Raw genomic sequence first — 22,589 nt, 5'->3', positions numbered from 1 at the left:
TAAAAACAAGCAAACCCAGCCCAGGTGAGAAAAAGTAACACAAAACTAATGTAATGCATTACTTTCCACAATTAGTTACTTTTTTAGGGAGTAACGCAATATTGCAATGCTGAGGATGTGCAGATGAACGTCCATCTCTGTGTCCACATTCAGTCATGTGACCAGTTTGACTCCGGCTTTAATAACACAGCTGTGATTGGTTTATTTATCATCAGCACTGAGAAATTTATGAGGAATCATGTGACCAGGTCTCTGCTACATAATGTGAAATTTACATACATACTATTTACTATATCAGAATAATACTGTGACGAGCAGGGCGGGGCGAGAGCCGTGAGAGAACAGCACCAGGCCGCTGGAGTGATTGCTAAGGAGCGTCACCTGTGCACTGCACCGATCACGTATCTCTCATGGAGGAGCTCCGGAAGCATAAATGGAGGAGCGACGACAGTGAAGGATGAGAGAGGACCAGGCCTGGACTTTATGTTATGTTTTTATTATGTTTTACTTTCATTTTGTATTTGTTTATTTTGTATTAAAGTAATGTTGAACATTTGCCGGTTTCCGCCCTCCTTCTTCCTACAACAATGAACTGTGTTACAAATATCTATGAACTTTAAGGGAGTTAACTAGTTAGCTGAGGTTCAGGAGCGGCGCCGCGCCTCAACCAATCACCTGACTTCTCAAATCCTACAGTACTGTTTGTCTTGTTCTCTTGAACCCTCCCTTCCCCTCCCACTCTCTTATCCATTCAACCATCCTTATCATCCCCTCTTCTCTTCCTTTCCAGGTTGTATCGGGGGTCCTAATCACTCAGATCAACCTGACTATCATCCCTTTCCTTCCCCTTCATCCTCTCCCTATTTATCCCTAACTTTCTTCAGTAAATAATTCTCCAACATTCATGGATGTGGTGTGGTCCTTGATCGTGAAATGTCCTTTAAATCGAAAAGGTAAAATATGAGAATCATTATAATTTTCGTCATCTTTATTGACATGTTTTAATTCAATGTTTAAAACAGGATGTTTAAAAAACAATACATCACTATTAAATGTAAATTAGCAGCTTTATTGTAAATAATAATAATAATAATAATAATAATAATAGCTCTTCTGGGCAGTGGATCAGTATGACTTTGTCATCATGCTGTGTGCCGGAGATCTCCAGTGCTTCTGGCACTTTGCTCACTATGGTGAGAGCTTCTACTTACACTTCATGGTAAGACATTGTTCTGCATTTAAATATTAGTATGAACTTGAATGGTTTGAATGTTTCAGCTCAGTATGTGTGTGTTCAGGTCCAGCTGGTGACTGTGTGGCCCTTGATAGACATCTGTCTGTGATTGTTAATGCTCCGAGCGGATTAATAATCGGCACAGCTGACGATGAAAGTGCTCAGATTGTCTTCAGTGTTGAGGAGACTGGTGAGTCTCACCTTGATACGTGTTTTAGTACATCTGCTGCCCACGTTATGAACAGAAAAATCATCTGTTTCTAGAATTCAGAGGATTTCATGTGGACCATGCAGTGAATCCCAGACACAGAATAATTCACACAGAAATGAAAAAAATAATGTTGTTTATAAAAAATAATGTTGGTAATGTGTGTTTTCTTTTTCATGAAACATTAAAGGAAAAAATTGTACAAAATTAATTAATATCAAAATACCATATTAAAAGTCACACTTTCAAACTCCAAAAATTACAAACAAAAAAAAGTTGAATGAATGAATGAATGAATGAATGAATGATCATGTGTATCTCAGCAGGTTTTTATCAGATGTGCTTCAGTAATTTCCACAGTCACTTTGGGATCATGCAGGTTTTCCTGAACTTTGGTGTGTATTACGAGGGACAAGAGAAGAAAAAGGAAGAAGAGGATATGAAACAGATAAACAGTTCATTGTCCTTTATTGTGGTAAAACACAACTGCATCTAGCAGAAACAAACACATCCTTACTGTAATGTGGGCGACAAACCCCGCTGTTAACAAACACTAAACCTGCGACTGCTTCATCTCCATTTATAACCTGATCTCCAGTAATTATTTGAGTCAGACACGACTGTTTCTTCAACATCAGACTTTTTAAAATGTGAAATGGGTTTATTTATTTATTGTTCCTTTTAGTAATAACAAGGTCTTATTGAACTTTCCCAGTGTATCTCCAGAAACAAGAGAAGCAGTGGATTCCAGTAACATGAAGCTCCTGTGAGGACGCTGAACATCTGCTGATGGAGCTGCTCTATTCTGAGAGGAACAGAATCACCTGATGATCAAATATGAGTTTCACTGTCTACACTTTATTCTCTGAAATGAGTCAGAAGAGTTGGACTAATGGAGAGATGAGGTTTGTTCATGTTCATCAGTTTATAATGAAACACTGTCAGTGTCTGAAGCCTCTGGACTGCTGAGATCGTCCTTGACTCGGTTAGAGAGTAAGAGCTCCAAGAGTTCAATCCACAAAACTATTAATGATACGCTGGATTCAGAAAACAGGTCACGTCTGTGAGCAGTTGTGTTTGTATGAATGAATGAGGGTGAGTGTGGTCTGAAACAAAGAGAAATTATGCAAATTAGACACAAATATGAACAATCCTTCTGTTAAACTGTTACAGATATTAAACATTTCCCATCATAAACATAAATGAATAATAAACAATCAACCATCATGTGAAATTCACTGACACTTCCACAAATATCATGTAGTGTGACAAAGTAATCTTAATCTGAAATCACATACTCTCTTCAGTAGGCACTTATTTTGAACAAGTAATTACTTCACGATCGCTAAAAAAGTATGTTCTGTATAGTATGAGTGTGTATGAATGTAATCTGGACGTACTACATCTGCCATGTTGTCATTATCTTCAGTATTACTCAGAAGTCTTTCAAATATAATTAATTTGAAGTGATGGTGCTTTATGTAACGTTGTCTAGCGTACGATCCTGTTTGACTTTTGTGCTGGCTACTGTTTACAGGCCACCAGGACACCATACAGACTTTATCATAGAAACATTCAGACTGTGAATTCAGACATACTTCTGTTGTAACATACTGTTTTTGACCTACTATATAGAGAATGTGAAGAATGATTTTGGATGCAGCCACAGTCTTAAAGGAAAGGTGTGTAGAAAATGTAAAAGACATGTGACTCTCTAGTGGTGAAGTATAGAAGAGCAATTAAAGGGATTGACTTTCCTGCAGTAAATAATACAGATAATATTGTAGTGTAAAGTTTTGCAGGTACGAGCACCACTCACATTTTCTCCAGATTTTAGTCCAGTTTAGTATAAGTGATATAAGATTGTATGTTACATGTTTACTAAATACATCATAATAAATAAAGTCTCTGAAAGGTTTGATACACCATTGTGTTGTTTGTGATCCTCCATCAGCAGCTGCAGTATCTCTCAGCTGTATCAGTGCATCACTGTGACGTCTGACTGACCGAGGTTTTTGTACCACTCTTTATCACTGTGTGAACACATTTTTACTGTTGATCCAGTGGTAACTCTGACAGTAATAATCTCCTGTATCTTCAGTCTGGACTCCACTGATGGTCAGAGTGAAATCACTGCCAGATCCACTGCCACTGAATCTAGATGGAGTTCCAGTATAACGGCTTGTTGCATAATATATGAGGAGTTTAGGAGCTTCTCCAGGTTTCTGTAAGTACCAGGCTAAATGATTACCACCATACACTGCACTGCTGGTTTTACAGTTTATTCTGACTTCTTGTCCTGGTTGAACTGCTGTTATTGATGGACTCTGAGTTACAGTGATCTGTCCTCTACACTCTGAGAGAAAGAAGAAGAAGAAAATAAAATAATAATAATAATAATAATAATAATAATAATACAATTATAAATTCTAAAAAAAATATTATCTAAAATGATAAACATTTAATATTTCAAGAGAATAATTGTAGAGCTGCGTTACACAAACCTTGAGCAAACAGTGTGAGAGTCCAGATGAAGAAGGTGATTTTGTTCATTGTTGTTCTTTTGTCTTGTGTGATGATGAAGATTGTGTTCTGTTCTGCTCTCAGTCATGAAGTGTTAAACTCACAGCACTATAAACACTCTCAGAGCACTGAAGCATGTGTGACAATGCAAAGAAGTGGGCAGGATTTACAACAGTGTGTGCTGATAACAAACTAATAAACTCTCTACATATAAGATTTTACCTTTCAGAATGTTGTTGAACCATTTAATGATTAATTGTTCATATTGATTAATTGTAAAATATTTTTGTTTATGTTTTGCAGACTGATAAGACACTAGTCTTTGACTTTATATGAACATCTGTCAGTGTGGATGAAGCATTTTCAGCGCCACTGTAGAAATAATCTATTCACTCTCATTCATGATTCATTTATATAAGGTGAATGTTTCTGATAATATGTGACCAAGATAAAGTGAGCAGCATTCATCTGGTCATGTGATCTCAACATGGTGGCCACCATAAGGAGGGACAAAAGAAGATTTTTCTTGGCCACCGAAATGACTGGAGAATCATGAGTGCAGATCATTTTTAACATATTCATCAAACACAATAATTATTTCTTTATGAGTACAGTTATGTACTACACCTTTAAAAAACATGATAACAATAAGAAATCAAGTACTAAATAAATCAAATTTACTGTATTTAAGGTAAACCAGAAAAATAAATAAATAAATAAAATAAGTCCATTATCTTTTGATCAATGTTGACATGTTACTTATGGAGGATCAGGAGTGCCACTTAAAAATAAAACGAAGAATCAATTAATTAATTTAATAATTCAAACATAAAAATGTATATAAATGAATCACTTTTTATATGGGCAAATTAATAGACATATTTAAAGTTGTTTATTTAATTCCTGTTTTTAAATGTAGTTTCATAAAACTATAAAACAATAAATTCAAAAAATCTTTTTTGAATGTATAAATAAATAGACAAATTTGAAACGGGTTAGTTAATTCATTTTTTAAAACGTAGATCAATAAAACAATAAAAAGTACATTAGTAAATCATTTTAAATGCGCATTTAAATTGCTTTTTTTTTAAAGAATTTGGCAAATGTTTTTTTCTCTCTATTTACAAATTGCTTTTCTTTGTCGGTTTGCCAAATGCTTTTCTTTATCCATTTGTCAATCGAGTGGTAAAATGCCATTGGACAGTACACATGTGGGAGCAACCAATCAACTTTCGCCTCAATTTGAAGAGCCAACCCTCTCTCACTTGTAACACTCACTGTCATTGGACAGTTAGAGATCAAAGCTTCATCCCGCTTTAATTTGGTTTTGTGGCGCCATTTTAATGTCTTGCGCCTGAGTTACTGTGCATAAAACATCACGCAAGTACCATGGCTGACATTGGGTCTGTGTACCTTCGGATAATTTGTTTTCTCGTTTTTGTCTTCTAAACAGAAAAATGAAGAAACCATTCATTTATCACATATTCGACCCTCCTCATGAGCATAAATAAACAAATCTCTAGTCGTTTTTTCATATTTTTATTTTTGTTTTCATCAGTGGCGCCTGCAGCTGTACGGCTGTACGCATGTGCGTACCATGAGAGGGCGCTAATTAATGCCGTTTTTATTTTTTACATAATTTTTAAATTGATTATTAAAATCTATCTGCGTACACTCATGACATATTAAGAAAGCAAGAGAGAATGAGAATAAATAAAGGTGTGCGTTTGTGTGTTGTAAAGTCAAATGTGTGTATGTGTGTGCATGGGTGGACGGATATGGAAGAAAGAAATCTGATTGGCTAGTTTAGTTTCATCGTTTTTTCCACACATGAAAAATGACGTTACAGACGTTACAAATTGTTATTTCATAGTCTACCCTTGAACACGTAAATGAATGGCAAGAATGCATTACAAGTTTCTGTTCTGTTTTCAGTTAAAAAGGTGTCATTTAAGCTCCCCTAAGTTAATAATTAATGACTTTTACAACAAAAGTGATTAAATCAAAAACTTTAGCTCGATAAACTTTATCTTAGAGCTGCTGTAAAGCCGAAACAAACCCTTTCTATTAATTTTCCTATTATCACTGTGAAGCTGCTCTGAAACAATCTGTATTGTAAGTAGCGCTATATAAATGAAGATGACTTGAATCGATTCTGCTCTGCGCTTCACTAGCTTATGCATTCTCTCCGCCCATAAATATAAATGAAAAATAAACAATCAACCATCATGTGAAACTCACTGACACTTCCACAAATATCATGTAGTGTGACAAAATAATCTTAATCTGGTAACAGATTAACAGTTAGACATTAATATAACAATAAAGTGTATGGAGTATCAAACACATGGACTGCATCTGAAATCACATACTCTCTTCAGTAGACACTTATTTTGATCAAGTAATTACTTCGCGACCACTAAAAAAGTATGTTCTGTATAGTATGAGTGTGTGTATGAATGTAATCTGGACGTACTACATCTGCCATGTTGTCATTATCTTCAGTATTACTCAGAAGTCTTTCAAATATAATTAATTCGAAGTGATGGTGCTTTATGTAACGTTGTCTAGCGTACGATCCTGTTTGACATTTGTGCTGGCTACTGTTTACAGGCCACCAGGACACCATACAGACTTTATCAGAGAAACATTCAGACTGTGAATTCAGACATACTTCTGTTGTAACATACTGTTTTTGACCTACTATATAGAGAATGTGAAGAATGTGATTTTAGATGCAGCCACGGTCTTAAAGGAAAGGTGTGTAGATCTCAGTTATGTTAAAGACATGTGACCCTCTATTGGTGAAGTATGGAAGAGCAATTAAAGGGATTGACTTTCCTACAGTAAATAATACAGATAATATTGTAGTGTAAAGTTTTGCAGGGACGAGCACCACTCACATTTTCTCCAGATTTTAGTCCAGTTTAGTATAAGGGATATAAGATTGTATGTTACATGTTTACTTAATAAATCATAATAAATAAAGTCTCTGAAAGGTTTGATACACCATTGTGTTGTTTGTGATCCTCCATCAGCAGCTGCAGTATCTCTCAGCTGTATCAGTGCATCACTGTGACGTCTGACTGACCGAGGTTTTTGTACCACTCTTTATCACTGTGTGAACACCCAGTTACTGTTTGGATAGTGTACACTCTGACAGTAATAATCTCCTGTATCTTCAGTCTGGACTCCACTGATGGTCAGAGTGAAATCACTGCCAGATCCACTGCCACTGAATCTAGATGGAGTTCCAGTATAACGGCTTGTTGCATAATATATGAGGAGTTTAGGAGCTTCTCCAGGTTTCTGTAAGTACCAGGCTAAACAATTACCATTATAAACTGCACTGCTGGTTTTACAGTTTATTCTGACTTCTTGTCCTGGTTGAACTGCTGTTATTGATGGACTCTGAGTTACAGTGTACTGTCCTCTACACTCTGAGAGAAAACAGAAACAAAAATGAAAATGATATTTGACATTTTAATAGAATTAAAAATTATTGTTAAAAAAAAGAAGAAAAAAGAAATTGTATTACACAAACCTTGAGCGATCAGTGTGAGAGTCCAGATGAAGAAGGTGATTGTGTTCATTGTTGTTCTTTTGTCTTGTGTGATGATGAAGATTGTGTTCTGTTCTGCTCTCAGTCATGAAGTCTTAAACTCACAGCACTATAAACACTCTCAGAGCACTGAAGCATGTGTGACAATGCAAAGTGACTCTCTCTATTTAAATCTTCATCCTGAAGACTGTAGATCAGTCACAAAGACATTTCAAAGACAATCCCCAAATAAACATTTCATTGCACGGTATTCCAAGGAGAAGCAGGTTTGAAATTCATTGTCAATGTGTTTTCTCTCACCCAGCATTCATATGTGAAGTCTATGGACCCCCTAAAGGGAACATGGGACAAACAAATATGAGATGGAAGGAATAACAATGCTTTTGCGTTACCCCGAGAAATTTTGCATTCGCTCACAAAACCTTCTGAGCTGTTTGCAGGCGAATGCAAAAGCATTGACTTTTTTTTTTTCTCCCATCATATTTTGTTTTCCTTCACCATGTCCCTTTAGGGGCTCCAAAGAATTGACAAGCTTGAAATACAATGTTTATAAAGTCTGATTTAACTTCTTGTTTCTCATTGATAGTCTGGTTAAAGGATTATAACAAAAAGACAAAAGTTGTATCTGTTATATTTTAATAAAATTCAACCCCTGGGATATTAGGTGCCCAAAGTTGATGAAACACTCATAAATAAATGACACAGAATAAGCATATTGTATCTTCTCTTCCCAAAGCCAAACCTGCTCCTGAAGGGCCTGTAGAGTTCAGCTCCACGTCTACACTATCACTGACTTGTGCTGGAGGGGCGACAGATAAGAAAGTGGGACTCTAATGGTGACAAAGTCCACTTTCTGCTCTGACAATTCACCCATTCCTGAATTATGAGGGAAGTATATTTATATCACCTCCATACTTAATGCACTGGAGGAAGGTGACAGATAAGAGAGTGGGACGATAATGTCAACTCACCCTGCTAAAAAATCCAGCATAAACCAGCATGAATGCCATGTTGGTCCAGACTGGTTTAGTGCTGGTCTAACTGGTCAAAAAAAACTGTGCTGGTGTAGCTGGTCCACAGCACTCCCACTTCCCATGCTGGCCCTATCCACCTTATTCCTGACTAGCCTACTGCGTTTCAAATTATGGGTTGCACTTCCGGTTTGGGGAACTTCCGTTTAAAAAGACTGAAATTAATCGTTTCAAATCATAAGGTTGCCCTACAAATAAAGCTTATCTGTCAGTTTGATTGAATGAGCTGTCAATTTTTCTTTCATGTTTTATATTTAGACATCATGAGAATAATGTAACGCTTGGTATTTTAACGTAACATGTTATAACGAATATCTATGGCAAGAGCTCTTTTCAGTCGCTGCTTTCTATCCTCGTGATTATTTTCTTTTGTCCCTTTCATGCCGCTGTAATAGTATGAAAAAGGACAACATATACTGCACATTTGTGGTCTGTTCTTCCGATATAATGTACGATATATCCCATTAATAATTCACTGGAATGAACGAAGAATCTCTCGTTTTTCTCCTCAAAGCCTCACGTCTCTTTCTAGGTTTGTTTTTACAGGTAAATACAATTTATTATCTGTAAAAATGATGGAAATCACTTTGAAATAGTATCACGCAATGCTGAAGTTCATGGACATTTTTATAAAGGCAACGTATATTACATAATACAGATATATATCACTATAGTTATATTTAACCCGCCCGATATTTCTGTGGAAAGAATCTTGCTTTTTCATGGCCTGTTGAAAGTACCTTGTTGATGCTTTTACACTTTTAAATGTCCTTTTAATGTTCGTTGGTTGAAGGGTGAATAGAAAAATGTCATCTTGTACCCAGTTTAAAAAAAAAAAAAAACGTATTATTTCTTTCATAGAGCGAGTCTTTCACTGACTGTTTACAGCTTAATGGAAGTTACACCCATAGTTCGCACAAAGCGTCATGAGGTGTAGGAATAAGGTGGATACCAAAATCTATTTAAAATACATTTATTTCAAACTAAGTATCCTTCAAATCCATTAACATATTTATTGACATATCATTTAGAACTTACTGATATAAAATTATAATTAAACTTTATTTGGAGTATTTATTTATTGCACAATGCACATTTCTTAAAGGGCTGGTTGATTATGATTTGACTTTTTTTAACTTTAGTTAGTGTGTAATGTTGCTGTTTGAGCATAAACAACATCTGCAAAGTTACGATGCTCAAAGTTCAAAGCAAAGGGAGATATTTTCTTTTAAAGAATTCTGTTTAAGGACTACAACAAACGGCTGGTAGGGACTACAACGAGCTTCTTCCTGGATTGGTGACATCACTAACCCTACAATTTACATAAACCCCGCCCCTGAGAACACACAACAAAGGGGGCGAGGCCATGTTATTGCAATACAGTACATAACACAAATGAAATAGCATGTCATAAAAGCAAGGTGATAACATGACAAGGGTAACACTTTAGAAGTTGCTCTTAATTCATTGAAGAACAAGACCAGGGATAAATGCTTTCTAGCCAAAAATGTGAAGAGACCGAAGAGAGCAGAGGTTAACTTTTGCCCTGCTAATCCAACTGGAGAAACAGATGAAAGCCTTGAAAAATGATGTGAGCTACTGACTGATTTCGGATCAGTAGTAAAAGAAAAGTTGTCTAAAACGTTCGCCTACACAAGGAGAAATGTGGTACAGAACAGTCCAGTTTTTTGAGGACTGCACTCTTTCAGATTGAAGAGGTAAGGTCATATTTACTCTTCTCTCATTTACTCTTCATTTGTGCTACAGTTGATGCTCTCCTCATCATGTGTTATAGGGATACTCCACACAAAAAGGAAAATTCTCACATTTACTCACTCATGTCATCCCATATGTAAATGTCTTTCTTTCTTCAGAGGAACACAAACATTTTTAAAGAAATAATTCCTCTCTGTGAGTCCATATAATGCAAGTGGATGGGACCTCTAGAGTTGATAAAGGTCATTTCTGCTGAAAAGGTAGAAACTACTGCTACAACCACACAAAACAAACACAATGGTAATTCCCAGTTAATGAATCAATGTCTTTTGAAGCTAAATCAACTGCGGATCTATAGATTTCCATCATGTTTTTGTGTGGTTGTAGAAGTGTTTCTACCTTTTCAGATAGATGTGGAGGGGGCGGGTTTTAATTGTGCTCGTTTGGTGGAATATAAAAGCGTCAGTATTGACATTATGCAGAAGTGCGTCTGCCTAGCGTCAGTGACGGAGTTACAGGATTTCCGACGCACCGTGTGAATGTCCGAGAGGTAGGAGTATTCAGCCGTGATGTGGGCTGTTTGTTTGTGCCATGCAGGGTTACATTATTTCATTGTAGTGTGGATTGAGGAGCATTTGTGGGATGCATTTAGTGATGGCTGTTTCCATGGAAATGTATTCTATCTACCATGGAGTTCCCTGTGTTATGGGAGTCGCCATTTGACAGACATTTCTACTATGGGTTTGGTTGCTTATTCTTTTGGGATTGATTTGTTTTTGCTTGTTCTGTATTGTGATTTAATCGATTTGTTAATTTGTGTTCTTTTTTGTATTTAGATATTTTGAATTTGCTTGTGGTTCATGAAGTTTGTAAACCAGGTTGCTCCTGCTGTCGGACGCAGCGCCCCATTGACTGCATAGAACAGGTTCAGTTGTTGTTGTGTTTTTGGCGGCACATGTCGAGCCGATTGAAGGCTTTTACAGATATATGTACAAATATTGTGTAAAGTGTGTGTTTGTTTGTGTTTTACTTTGTGTTTAATTCCCCTTCAGAATTGGAGGGCCAGCGCTGTTGGAGGATCCAATGCCCTGTTTGCCTTGACACGTTCAAGACCTGATTAATCTTTGTGGGTCTAAATGCAGTGAATTTTGGCCTTCACTCTGTAACTGAAGGTATTTTCACATGTAACGTGTCAGTCATGGTCTCATCTGGAAAGAGATTGACGGATCTGAGCGGACGCTCTCAATGTCTTGATGGTGCCTGGGAGTTTCAATGTTTACACATTTAGGGGAAATAAACCTATGAATGGCATACTAAGAGTAGTCAATGAACAATAAACTGGGTTAAGAGAATGTATTTAAATCTTATATATTACATTTACCTTTAAAGTCTTTAGAAACTTTGCTAAACATTGTCATTGTGTTGTTTGTGATCCTCCATCAGCAGCTGCAGTATCTCTCAGCTGTATCAGTGCATCACTGTGACGTCTGACTGACCGAGGTTTTTGTACCACTCTTTATCACTGTGTGAACACCCAGTTACTGTTGATGCTGTGTTCACTCAGACAGTAATAATCTCCTGTATCTTCAGTCTGGACTCCACTGATGGTCAGAGTAAAATCACTGCCATAGTCAGATCCACTGCCACTGAATCTAGATGGAGTTCCTGACTGAAGGCTTCTTATGTAATAAATGAGGAGTTTAGGAGCTTCTCCAGGTTTCTGCTGATACCAAGACACACAGTCATTACAGCCAGAAATTGGCTGACTGGTTTTACAGCTGATTGTAACAGTTTCTCCTTGTTTGATGGATTTTATTGTTGGATTCTGAGTCACTGTCACTTGTCCCCAGCTCTCTGAAATTAACATATTTTAGTCATTAATGGTTATTGGACTGTAAATGAGATGTGGTTGTTTATTTTTCAAGATATTTAAAGAAGATATTTACCCTGAATGCAGAGAGTCAGAGTCCAGATGAAGAAGGTGATTGTGTTCATTGTTGTTCTTTTGTCTTGTGTGATGATGAAGATTGTGTTCTGTTCTGCTCTCAGTCATGAAGTGTTAAACTCACAGCACTATAAACACTCTCAGAGCACTGAAGCATGTGTGACAATGCAAAGAAGTGGGCAGGATTTACAACAGCGTGTGCTGATAACAAACTAATAAACTCTACATATAAGATTTGGTATTTCAGTGGTCTACTTTAGACATTCTACTGACTGTAAGTAACTTTACAACTACATGTTGTAAGACTTGATTTTCCTGCTAAGACAAAAACTGAGATCAAGCACCCTGCAATAAAGCAATAAAACTCATCTGGAGAGAAGATCTCAAAGAAATAGCATAGGACAACGCCTTGCCCTCACACATCTACAGGATGCAATAGCCCTCCCCCCAAAACACACACACACCCTCCTTCCTTTCCCCTGACTCAAGTCACTGAAAGTTCTCCAAGAAGTATAATGTATCTGGTGTATCTATTGTTTATTCCTTTCATGTTTGGTATCATTTTAAATGTCTTGGTGCGATTGGTAAAATGGTCTCAATTTCACAGCAGTCACTGGTATTATGAAGAAGACTGAAAACTAAGGATAATTCTGTTCTCCTTTTGGGTGTTGAAAAACCCACTCCTCTCCCCCAAAACAGGTGTTGGTGTAATAAATATTTACAACTCTTTTGTTCTGGTCTGTATATAAGGTAAAGTGCAAAGCAGTCATGTGGGATCATCTGTAGCCAGAAGCCCCCGTGCAGAGATGGGTGAATGTCTGAAGACATTCACACATCACTGTATGTATATGCATTTCTTTGGGTAATTGATGTTATGCATTCATTATTTCTGAATTGGCTTCTAATTGTCTAACTGTAATGTAATTGGCATGGTACATTTTTACTTGACAAATAAAATGTTATATTTGGTTTATTCTGTATAATTTTTGATTCATTATTTCTAGTAGATTAAAGCGAAGGTATTACCGCAAATCTGTGTTCAGGATTGATCATACGGAAGGTTTAACAGATGGAGCATAGGGCACATCAATTAAGTCCATTTCGATTTCTGACTATCGCTGCCTTAAATAAGTTGCAGTTTTCGTAAATATATAAAAACTATGCTTTTTGTTACGAGTAAGCAGAGCGCGACCGACTTAAAGGTAGATATTAACCCTGCATCCAATGTTTAAGGTCAGAACTGATGAGTTTGTGTCCGGGAAGAGCACTCAAGTCGGCCGAAGTGCTTTTCTGAAGCGATACCGGGACTGCAGTGAACGAATAATTGAAGATATAAGATAATCAGAATAATCAAAAATCTAAATTAATGCATAACCAATGATTCATTTCTATTTGGAAACACAACCAAAGAATGAGAATCATTTGAAATTGGAGTCAGATTAAACGAGTGAAACTAAATGAACTTCACAGAGGCGCCGAAAAGGCATACACGCGTTAACCTTCGCCCAGGCCGTCGGATTCCGTTTTTGGGCCGATGCAGGGTTCCTTACAATGTCAACTTATTCTACTTAACTGAACCCAAACCTAACAGTCTACTACAGTCTACTAATACACTAATGAGAGTTAGTTGACATGTAGTTGACAAGTCACTTATAGTTAGTAGAATATCAAAAGTGACCCTCGAAATAAAGTGCAACCTAAGATTTTACAGATTATGTCGTTTGTAATAATTGTAAATACTGATTATTGTAAATTTTTTTTAATTTTAATTATAAAATGTTTTTTATGTTTTTCAGACTGATAAGACACTAGTCTTTGACTTTATATGAACTTCTGTCAGTGTGGATGAAGCATTTTCAGCTTTCAGTGCCGCTGTACATACTTTAGCAAAAGAGTAGACAAGCTTTGGGAAATACTATCACGTCATACAATTGCGTCTTTGCTCTCTGTCGCATCCTGTCACTGTAAACTGGCCTGTCAATCATCTTACATCCTCCACATTTCATTTAGCTAATTTCGTACCGTATCGGAGAGAAATGCAGTAGCACGTTGATCTGCAGTCGCGGGTCTTTCATGTGGAGAACTCTCCTCATATTAATGCATAATGATGCATTTAAAAGTTAATGGCCAATCAGATCTTTATAAAAGTCCACATTGGTATTGCAGATGAAATATAACACGGATAACATTAAATAAATATTTTCTATCAGGTTGAACTGATTATTAGCCACTCAAACCTCTCAGCGTCGGCAATATTAGCCTTTATAGTGTGCACGGATCCACACTTCCAAAATCTACCGGAAATAGTAGACCATCCGGGGACTTTTGGCATACTCTTTCCAACATACTATGCTTTGGGACACACTTATTTTAATCTCACATACTATTTAGGATGGATAGTATGGACATTGGGACGCAGGGAAAGTGAGCAGCATTCAGCTGGTCATGTGATCTCAAAATGGTGGCCAACTTAAGGAAGAAAAATAAAAGATTTTTTTTAGGCCCCTAAAATGACTATAGTATCATTAGTATTTATATTTATTTATCATTAGTATAGTATATAGTCGGTCATTTTAAACATATTTGTCAAACACAATAATTATTTCTTTGTGAGTACAGTTGTACTACATCTTTAAAAACATGTTAACAATGAGAAAAAGTTTTACTGTATTTAGAGTAAACAAACAAACAAAAAAAGATACATAATGGTGTTTTGATGAAGGTTGACATGTTCAATGTGTGACCGGGGATTTGAATTCACCACCAGGAACACATTGAGGGGTTCTACTTTGTTGTTTATTCATTTACCGTTTTCGAGAAAATGATTCATTTTCAAAAATGACCTCTCAACTTAATTGAGAAGAAAGTTCACAAAAAGATCAGTAAAAATGAAACAAAATTTAGATAAACAAAATGAGCACTTTCACAGAGCTGATGACACCCATTAAACCTTCATAGCTCTAGGGTGTCATTTCCAAAATGCAAGAGAATAAGAAAATTACAAAAATCTCAGTGCAAAATAATAGAAAATAAAACCCTTACAAGTAATGCAACACAAAATCAAAGTGTTACAACACAATACGGCAGTGGGAATACTGTACAAAGAGAACAAAACGACATAAGTAAATTTTTATATTACCCACTTACACCATTTGAGTGAAATGAGAGAAAATAACACTCACATCACGATGCGCTCCTACATAACACCACGTACACTTTACAAAGGCCGAAATCCCCAACATATGTTGTACACTGTGTAAGAAATCATATTAAATACACATTACATGAAAAGCACAACAACATTGGAAAAATTAAGTGCATCACATTTTCTTAATGTTAAATGAACCGGGCTAAACCGCATGGTACAACGTCATATCATCACGGACATTATACACGACATAACGTTTCAAATATGACAGTTCTTCAAATCAACATAACAAAATATACATCCAAAATGGGTATTTAACCAAAATATAATCACAAAACCCGTGTATTTACCCGTGGAAGATCACAAAAACTTCATTTCCAGAGAACGCGTCGCTCGCACTGCTTGCAAACTCAACAGATATCCCAGAGTGAGAGCGCATGCGCACTGTCTCATACGCAACACACAGTGCCACCTGCTGACCACTCCAGGAAAATACAGGTAACCACTGTATCATAACTTAATACACTGAACATAATGAGAATAATAAAATAATAGATTTTTAACATGCAAGGAGAGATATAGATTTCAAGGTTAATTACCACCCGGTTACATTCAGGACTCATAATCAGGTCATGTGACACTAGATTAAACAATGTGCTTATGAAATGTTCATAATTATTGATTAATTTATTTGAAGCTGCAGGTTTTTCTGTGAATCATGATGATTGAGCTTCATATGAAGAACAGAAGATCATTATGAGAAACTCAACAACATCATCCATGATAAAAGAGGTCAAAGGTCACCTCAGAGGTCACAGATCATCAGATATATTTCTATAAACAGTGTTATATCAGAAAGCATTTTGTCCAAACTGAATGTTTGAGTGTTGAGAAGATCTGAGTTTCTTCTAATATCAGTGTGTTGAAGTGTTGTTTCTCTCTCTCTGCTGGAGTTTGTGTTCACTCGAGTGGAATAGAGGTTTTTGTACGACCGTTTCATTAGATTGTATCACTGTGGTACACATTCGGTGGAGGAACTAAACTGGTGCTCGGTAAGTCCTTTTAATTAACAATTTTTAAAAAAACAATACAATTTAGATTTCAGAAAGTGTTTTACAGTTGAAACAAAAACATTTTTTTTTTTTAATAATAATATTGTGCTGAAACTTTACTTGAAGCATTTATGTATAATGTGTTATAAAGGTATCCATAAATAATGCCTTTTCATAAATAATTGTAACCAAAATTAAAAGCCATTATATTGACAAATTCAATGTTACATCTGAAATTGGTTGTTTGCAATTTGTTTTACCCCATTATACTCTCTAAAGGTGTAACAGTGAATAAATGATATTATAATGTGTTATAACTGCTTAATGAATTATTCATGAGATCATACATGCAGTATAATGTGTATAATGATGCTTAATTAATGCATTAAAAATACTTGTATAATTCATTGTGTATAAAGGCTTTAAGTCTTACTGATATTGTTTTATAATTATTAAATCTAAAACAATGATATTGTCATGTTTATTCATTCAGAAGAACGACATTATTCCTTTAAAAAAAATCTAAATATTTTTCCATAATGTGTCTCACTGTGAGTTTATTCAGTTTATTACTAGTTTAATTTTCCTTCATTTATTTCTACACTGTGTTCATATAGTTCATCTTTTATTGTAGATATCATGTGGGAAAAAAGAAATTTGGCATCAGATTGTAAATGTTGATATTTTCTGTAGTTCAGTCAGTGAAACTGAATCTCTTTTGCTCATGTTGTGCTTGTAATTCAGTGTACAAAGTGTAATTTAATACAAACAAAATATATGTATATGATTCAGTTGTTTTAATTCTGTTTGAAATTGAGTTAAATTTTTAGCTGAATATCTCAAGTAAAATTTAAGAACTTTATGTTCAGAGTTTAAAACTGCTGGAATTAAAGCAGTCAGTGTCTCAGTATATTGAGTTTCATTTCTGAGGTTTGATTTAAATGTATATAGTGATTGTGTAGTTTGTATATTGTATATTATATCAGCTCTAGTGATGTTGAATGACATGAAGGATCAGATTGTCGTGATTTTTGCTGCTGTTGAAATGCTGTGAGTGAAACAGTGCGTTTTCTTTGTGTTTGTGAATGTGTTGTGTTTGTCTCCTGCAGCTGGTCCCACAGTGAAGCCCTCAGTGTCTCTGCTGCCGCCCTCTTCTCTGCAGATCTCTGGAGACTCAGCCGCACTGCTCTGCCTGCTCAGCTCTTACTCTCCACAGGGGGCGCTGGTGAGCTGGACACTGGACGGGTCAGAGGTCACCGAGGGGGTCGTGACCAGCGCAGAGAGCCAGCGGGACGGCCGCTACAGCCGCAGTAGCGTCCTGACCCTCAGCAAAGCACGCTGGGAAAAGGGAGAGGTGTACGTCTGCAGAGTAACACATGATGGAGCTCCTCATGAGGTCTCGTTCCACAAGAGCTCTGAGTGCTGATGTTTCTCTCCTGAAGATGAGCCGTATCTGAGTGTCCTGTGTCAGGCAGGATTCACATGAGTCTAGTGCTGCAGCTGTAGTGATTTACAACTCAATACTGAAAGAGAGCTGGCGTGTCAAAGCACTGTGTGATCTTTCAATCTGCTGTAACATTCAATAAAGCTTCTCAACAAGTTCACTTTGTGTCTGACAACATCATTCAACTAACAGATGAAGATGCAGGTGCTTTTCACAAACTTGATGTAAATGTCAAATAAAGCTCTTGGGGTTTGAACATGGTCTCTGGAGACAGAGCTGCTCTATTCTGAGAGGATCAGAATCACTCCACCCTGACAATGCAAATGGGCTTTTCAGTCTCACTGTTTGATTGGTCACATGATCTGGACTGGAACACACCAGTTTCACTTCTGCTGAAAATGTGGTGATGAAAATATATATGAAAATGTTATGAAAATCAAATGGAAAGCATCACGTCCAGACAGCAGAAGTGACTGAATTCAGTCTGTTCAGTTTGATTGACAGGGATCATATATTACACCTAAAACATGATGATCATATTAAACACTGACGCATTCTCTTCATAAACACAAGATTGATGTTGATTTAGATGATCTAGTGTTATTAGTGTTTGTCTGTGATCAGTGTTGTGTGTGATTGTGTTTATGAGCAGCTGCAGCTGAAAGTCATGTTTGTTGGTTGATGAAGAAGAGCTCTTGATCATGTCATGTTCAGTTCATAGAGCTATAAACACATTCAGAGCAGTGAAGCATGTGCCGCTCATGTAAAACACCCTCTGAATGCAAAAGACAGAAGAGAGATCAGGACGATATACATTCAGAGTCCAATAGTTTTACTGACAGGGTTAAAAGAAAGGCTTTACATCACCAAAGCACAGTAACAGTAAATATACAGAGTCAGACATACACATTTACACATCATTCTCTACAGGACACAACTGAATGATTCCTGCTGTATCAGTAGTCAATGATCTTGCTGCTCAACATTCAAACACTTGTCTGTTGTTTGCTGTAGCAGTGCAGTGTACTTTCAGAAACCCTCCACCTCCCCCAGCTCCACCTGTCCAGATCTGCTATGGGGTGATTCATGTTTGCTCGTACAGCAGCAGCATGTTGTGTGTGTTTTGGCAGTGGAAAGTTCTGTACTCTACAGCAGATATAATCAACAGCAGCAGACCAAACACATTAACATTGTCATATTCATTACCATGACAAACTCTCCAAGAATTGTCATGTCAGAAATCTAGTTCAGTCATGAAACTGAAGATGGCACAGGCTTCGATCGGTCCTTTACATGCAGTCTGTAAGCAATCACATCAATACCAAATGACTCAGGCTGATTGGTCTCTGCTGATCCTGCAGCCAATGAGATCCCTTGCTCAACATTTAATAGTCTGGTTCAGTGTTTGCTGTAGGCTAGTCCTGCAGCGCTATAAGAGCTTCTGAGAAATTCAGACACTTAAGATAATCAACAATGTTTTACCATTCCAGATACAATGACCTGACCTGCATGTATCATTGCATAAAAAGCCAAACATACACATGTTCAAAATGTTTGCTGTAGTGATGGGAGAAATTACGTTTTTGAAAACTTTTTTATCATTATTATTATTAAGTATTGATGATTATTAATGATTAATAAATCGGTTGACGAGCATAGTTCCTGCATGTGTGCTGGGTCGGGCCTATCCTCGTTCATGTCCGTGGCATGTACAGCAGAGACAGCCTGTCCAACAGCATTAAGTTCTTGTTATCAGGGACGACGTGAACCGACAGGCTTTAGATGGGAGTCTCAATCGTTCTGTTGGCACAGATGCAATCACTCGACCTGGATAACATCAGAGTATTATAATTTAGCGCAGGTTTCTTTTCAGATTTCTTTAAGTTATAAAGCTATAAATTATAAATTATAAGTTGTAAATGTTTTCAAAAAGAATATTATAAAACATGCAGTAGAAGAGTAATAATCCAATCAAATGTTTTGTTAATAAAAAGGCTTAAATACAAACACTTTTCTCTCTTTGCTGTGGAAGTACAGTATAAGAGGAAATGTCAGGCATCTTAGGGGGGCAAAGGTTGAGAAACACTACACTAGTGTCATCACATCGACACAATGTCAACGTGACTGACAGATAGAGAACTCAGTTACATAACAGACACGCCATCTAGTGATGAAGCATGGAAGTGACTGACTTTCCTGCAGTTAGATTACATTGCAGTGGAAAGTTTTGCAGGGCCAAGCACCACTAACATTTATATAATATAAAGATTATGTTACATGCTTAGTACATCAAAATAAATAAATAAATAATGTTTCTGAAAGGTTTGATACACCATTGTGTTGTTTGTGATCCTCCATCAGCAGCTGCAGTATCTCTCAGCTGTATCAGTGCATCACTGTGACGTCTGACTGACCGAGGTTTTTGTACCACTCTTTATCACTGTGTGAACACAGCTTTACTGTTGATCCAGTGTGCACTCTGACAGTAATAATCTCCTGTATCTTCAGTCTGGACTCCACTGATGGTCAGAGTGAAATCACTGCCAGATCCACTGCCACTGAATCTAGATGGAGTTCCAGTATAACGGCTTGTTGCTGTATATATGAGGAGTTTAGGAGCTTCTCCAGGTTTCTGTAAGTACCAGTGTAACTCATCACCACCCCACACTCTACTGCTGGCTTTACAGTTTATTCTGACTTCTTGTCCTGGTTGAGCTGTTAGTATCGATGGAGTCTGAGTTACAGTGTACTGTCCTCTACACTCTGAGAGAAAGAACAAGAAAAAAAAAAAAAAAAAAAAAAAAAAATTATCAATTCTAAAAATTACCATCTAAAATTATAAACATTTAATTTTTCAAGAGAATAATTGTAGAGCTGCATTACACAAACCTTGAGCGATCAGTGTGAGAGTCCAGATGAAGAAGGTGATTGTGTTCATTGTTGTTCTTTTGTCTTGTGTGATGATGAAGATTGTGTTCTGTTCTGCTCTCAGTCATGAAGTGTTAAACTCACAGCACTATAAACACTCTCAGAGCACTGAAGCATGTGTGACAATGCAAAGAAATGGGCAGGATTTACAACAGACAAACTAATATACACTAGAGTTTAGGAGTGACCCTGAATAGTCGGCGATTCGATGCTTCGATAGGAGGAGCCTGATTCGACTACCAATCTCACAGTCGAATCTTCGCAGAGGTGTTATGAGACGAGATATGGGGTGCTCAATATCTGATCCGGTTAATATACAACCTATTATGATAATGCTGTAAATAAAAATGTGAAAAGAAAGAAGCTTTTAATAAATATTTCTAATGTGCGTGAATAAATCCAACCACCCCTGTGACAGATTTATGTTTAACTTTCCATGAACCGTGACCGACAGAGGAGCATCTTGGCGGCAGGGATTAAATCTTTAACAATGTCTGGGATAAGAAAATCTAAAGTGTAGAATTGGATGCACTTTGAAATGGTAAAAGATTTGAGTTGACTAGCGTGCTCTTTGAAAAGACTCAAACGGACACAGGCAGATTGGATTTTTCTCTCTCAATCAAGTAGGGTACAAGTGATTTCAAAACATTTCAGCCAGTTCTAATTTGTTTTTTTGGATGCTGTGAATGTTTAGCTAAAGACTGCCACTCCAGTTTAGCATTTATTGTCTCTGCAGTTAAAAAGACAATTCTGGCTATACTTTCGTTATTTTAATAATTTCTTTAATTTTAATTTATTTATTGATCACTCTGGGTTATCTAATTTAACTATTTGTGTCTTGTGTTTTGAATATATGCTCCCCTGCACTTCAGGCATTTTGCACTTGTGACTTGATTGACTATATCATTTCTTTAAATTATTTTTATTTATTAGAACGGTATATTCTGTTCTAATTCAATTCTGTAAATTAGTTTTTGTTTGTTTTTCGGTGCATCGATGTTAAAGCTTGCTCGCATAGGCAATTTAGCCAATTTAATTTGATTTGCCGACGTGCGAAATGCATATCTATCTGCAGTGTGGCCTTTCTGCAGTTATTTATATATATTTTTAATGTTTTTAGATCATTTTCTTCTATATATTTGTGTGGTGTTCTGTGCATCGTGGTTGTGAATTTTTATCCACATTGCCGTTCATTTTAGTTTAAAAAAATAAAATCATTGTCAGTTTCGTCTATCACTTGACAGGCGGTTTGGTCGCTTTATTAGAAAGAAAGTTGTTTCTCTGCGCTGTGTGTGAAAGACACACACACACACGATTCGACTATCTGACTGTTATTTTTAGTTAGTTCAGTAGTTTTATTTTTACTCTGACTATTTAGACACTGAGGATGTGCAGATCTACATCCATCTCACATAGGTGGGGACGTTCTCATGACCTTGCGCACAAAAAAGTTCTCTAAAAGTGACAAAAATCCTGAACCTTTACGGAAAATTAGGGACGTTGTTAAAACATCCTCTTTTGGTTATGAAAGTGCTGCAGTTCAAGTTCTTATATGACTTTTGGGGGACGTTCCATATTGGTTATTCTAAGGTCACATAAGAACGTTACAAAAAGGACATTTGGGACATTAACAGAACGTTCCCATACGGTTCTCTGTTAGTCAGATGGGGATGTTTCATTCGGGACTGTGCTGCTGGTTTTACAGTTTATTCTGACTTCTTGTCCTGGTTGAACTGCTGTTATTGATGGACTTTGAGTTACAGTGTACTGTCCTCTACACTCTGAAAAAAAGAACAAG

The 22,589-nt window shown here is 36.6% G+C and overlaps 1 long non-coding RNA gene and 1 gene segment (V, D, J or C); both read left to right on the top strand.

The window, feature by feature from the left end:
- The window catches only part of LOC127506802 (immunoglobulin kappa light chain-like), a 339,850-nt gene extending 321,827 nt beyond the window's left edge, over window positions 1-18,023 (top strand). The window contains 1 exon segment of the V gene segment in view: window positions 17,529-18,023. Coding sequence covers window positions 17,529-17,845 — 317 coding nt within the window.
- Window positions 564-1,532, top strand: LOC127506962 (uncharacterized). The gene is made up of 3 exons (XR_007928197.1): window positions 564-953; window positions 1,122-1,219; window positions 1,299-1,532. It is a non-coding gene; the product is annotated as an uncharacterized LOC127506962 (long non-coding RNA).
- Window positions 18,024-22,589: the final 4,566 nt, after the last annotated feature.

This window comes from Ctenopharyngodon idella, chromosome 24, assembly GCF_019924925.1.
Source record: "Ctenopharyngodon idella isolate HZGC_01 chromosome 24, HZGC01, whole genome shotgun sequence".
Lineage (NCBI taxonomy): Eukaryota > Metazoa > Chordata > Actinopteri > Cypriniformes > Xenocyprididae > Ctenopharyngodon > Ctenopharyngodon idella.
The sequence above is the reverse complement of the archived record's forward strand: the minus strand, read 5'-3'. Positions and strand labels throughout refer to the sequence as shown.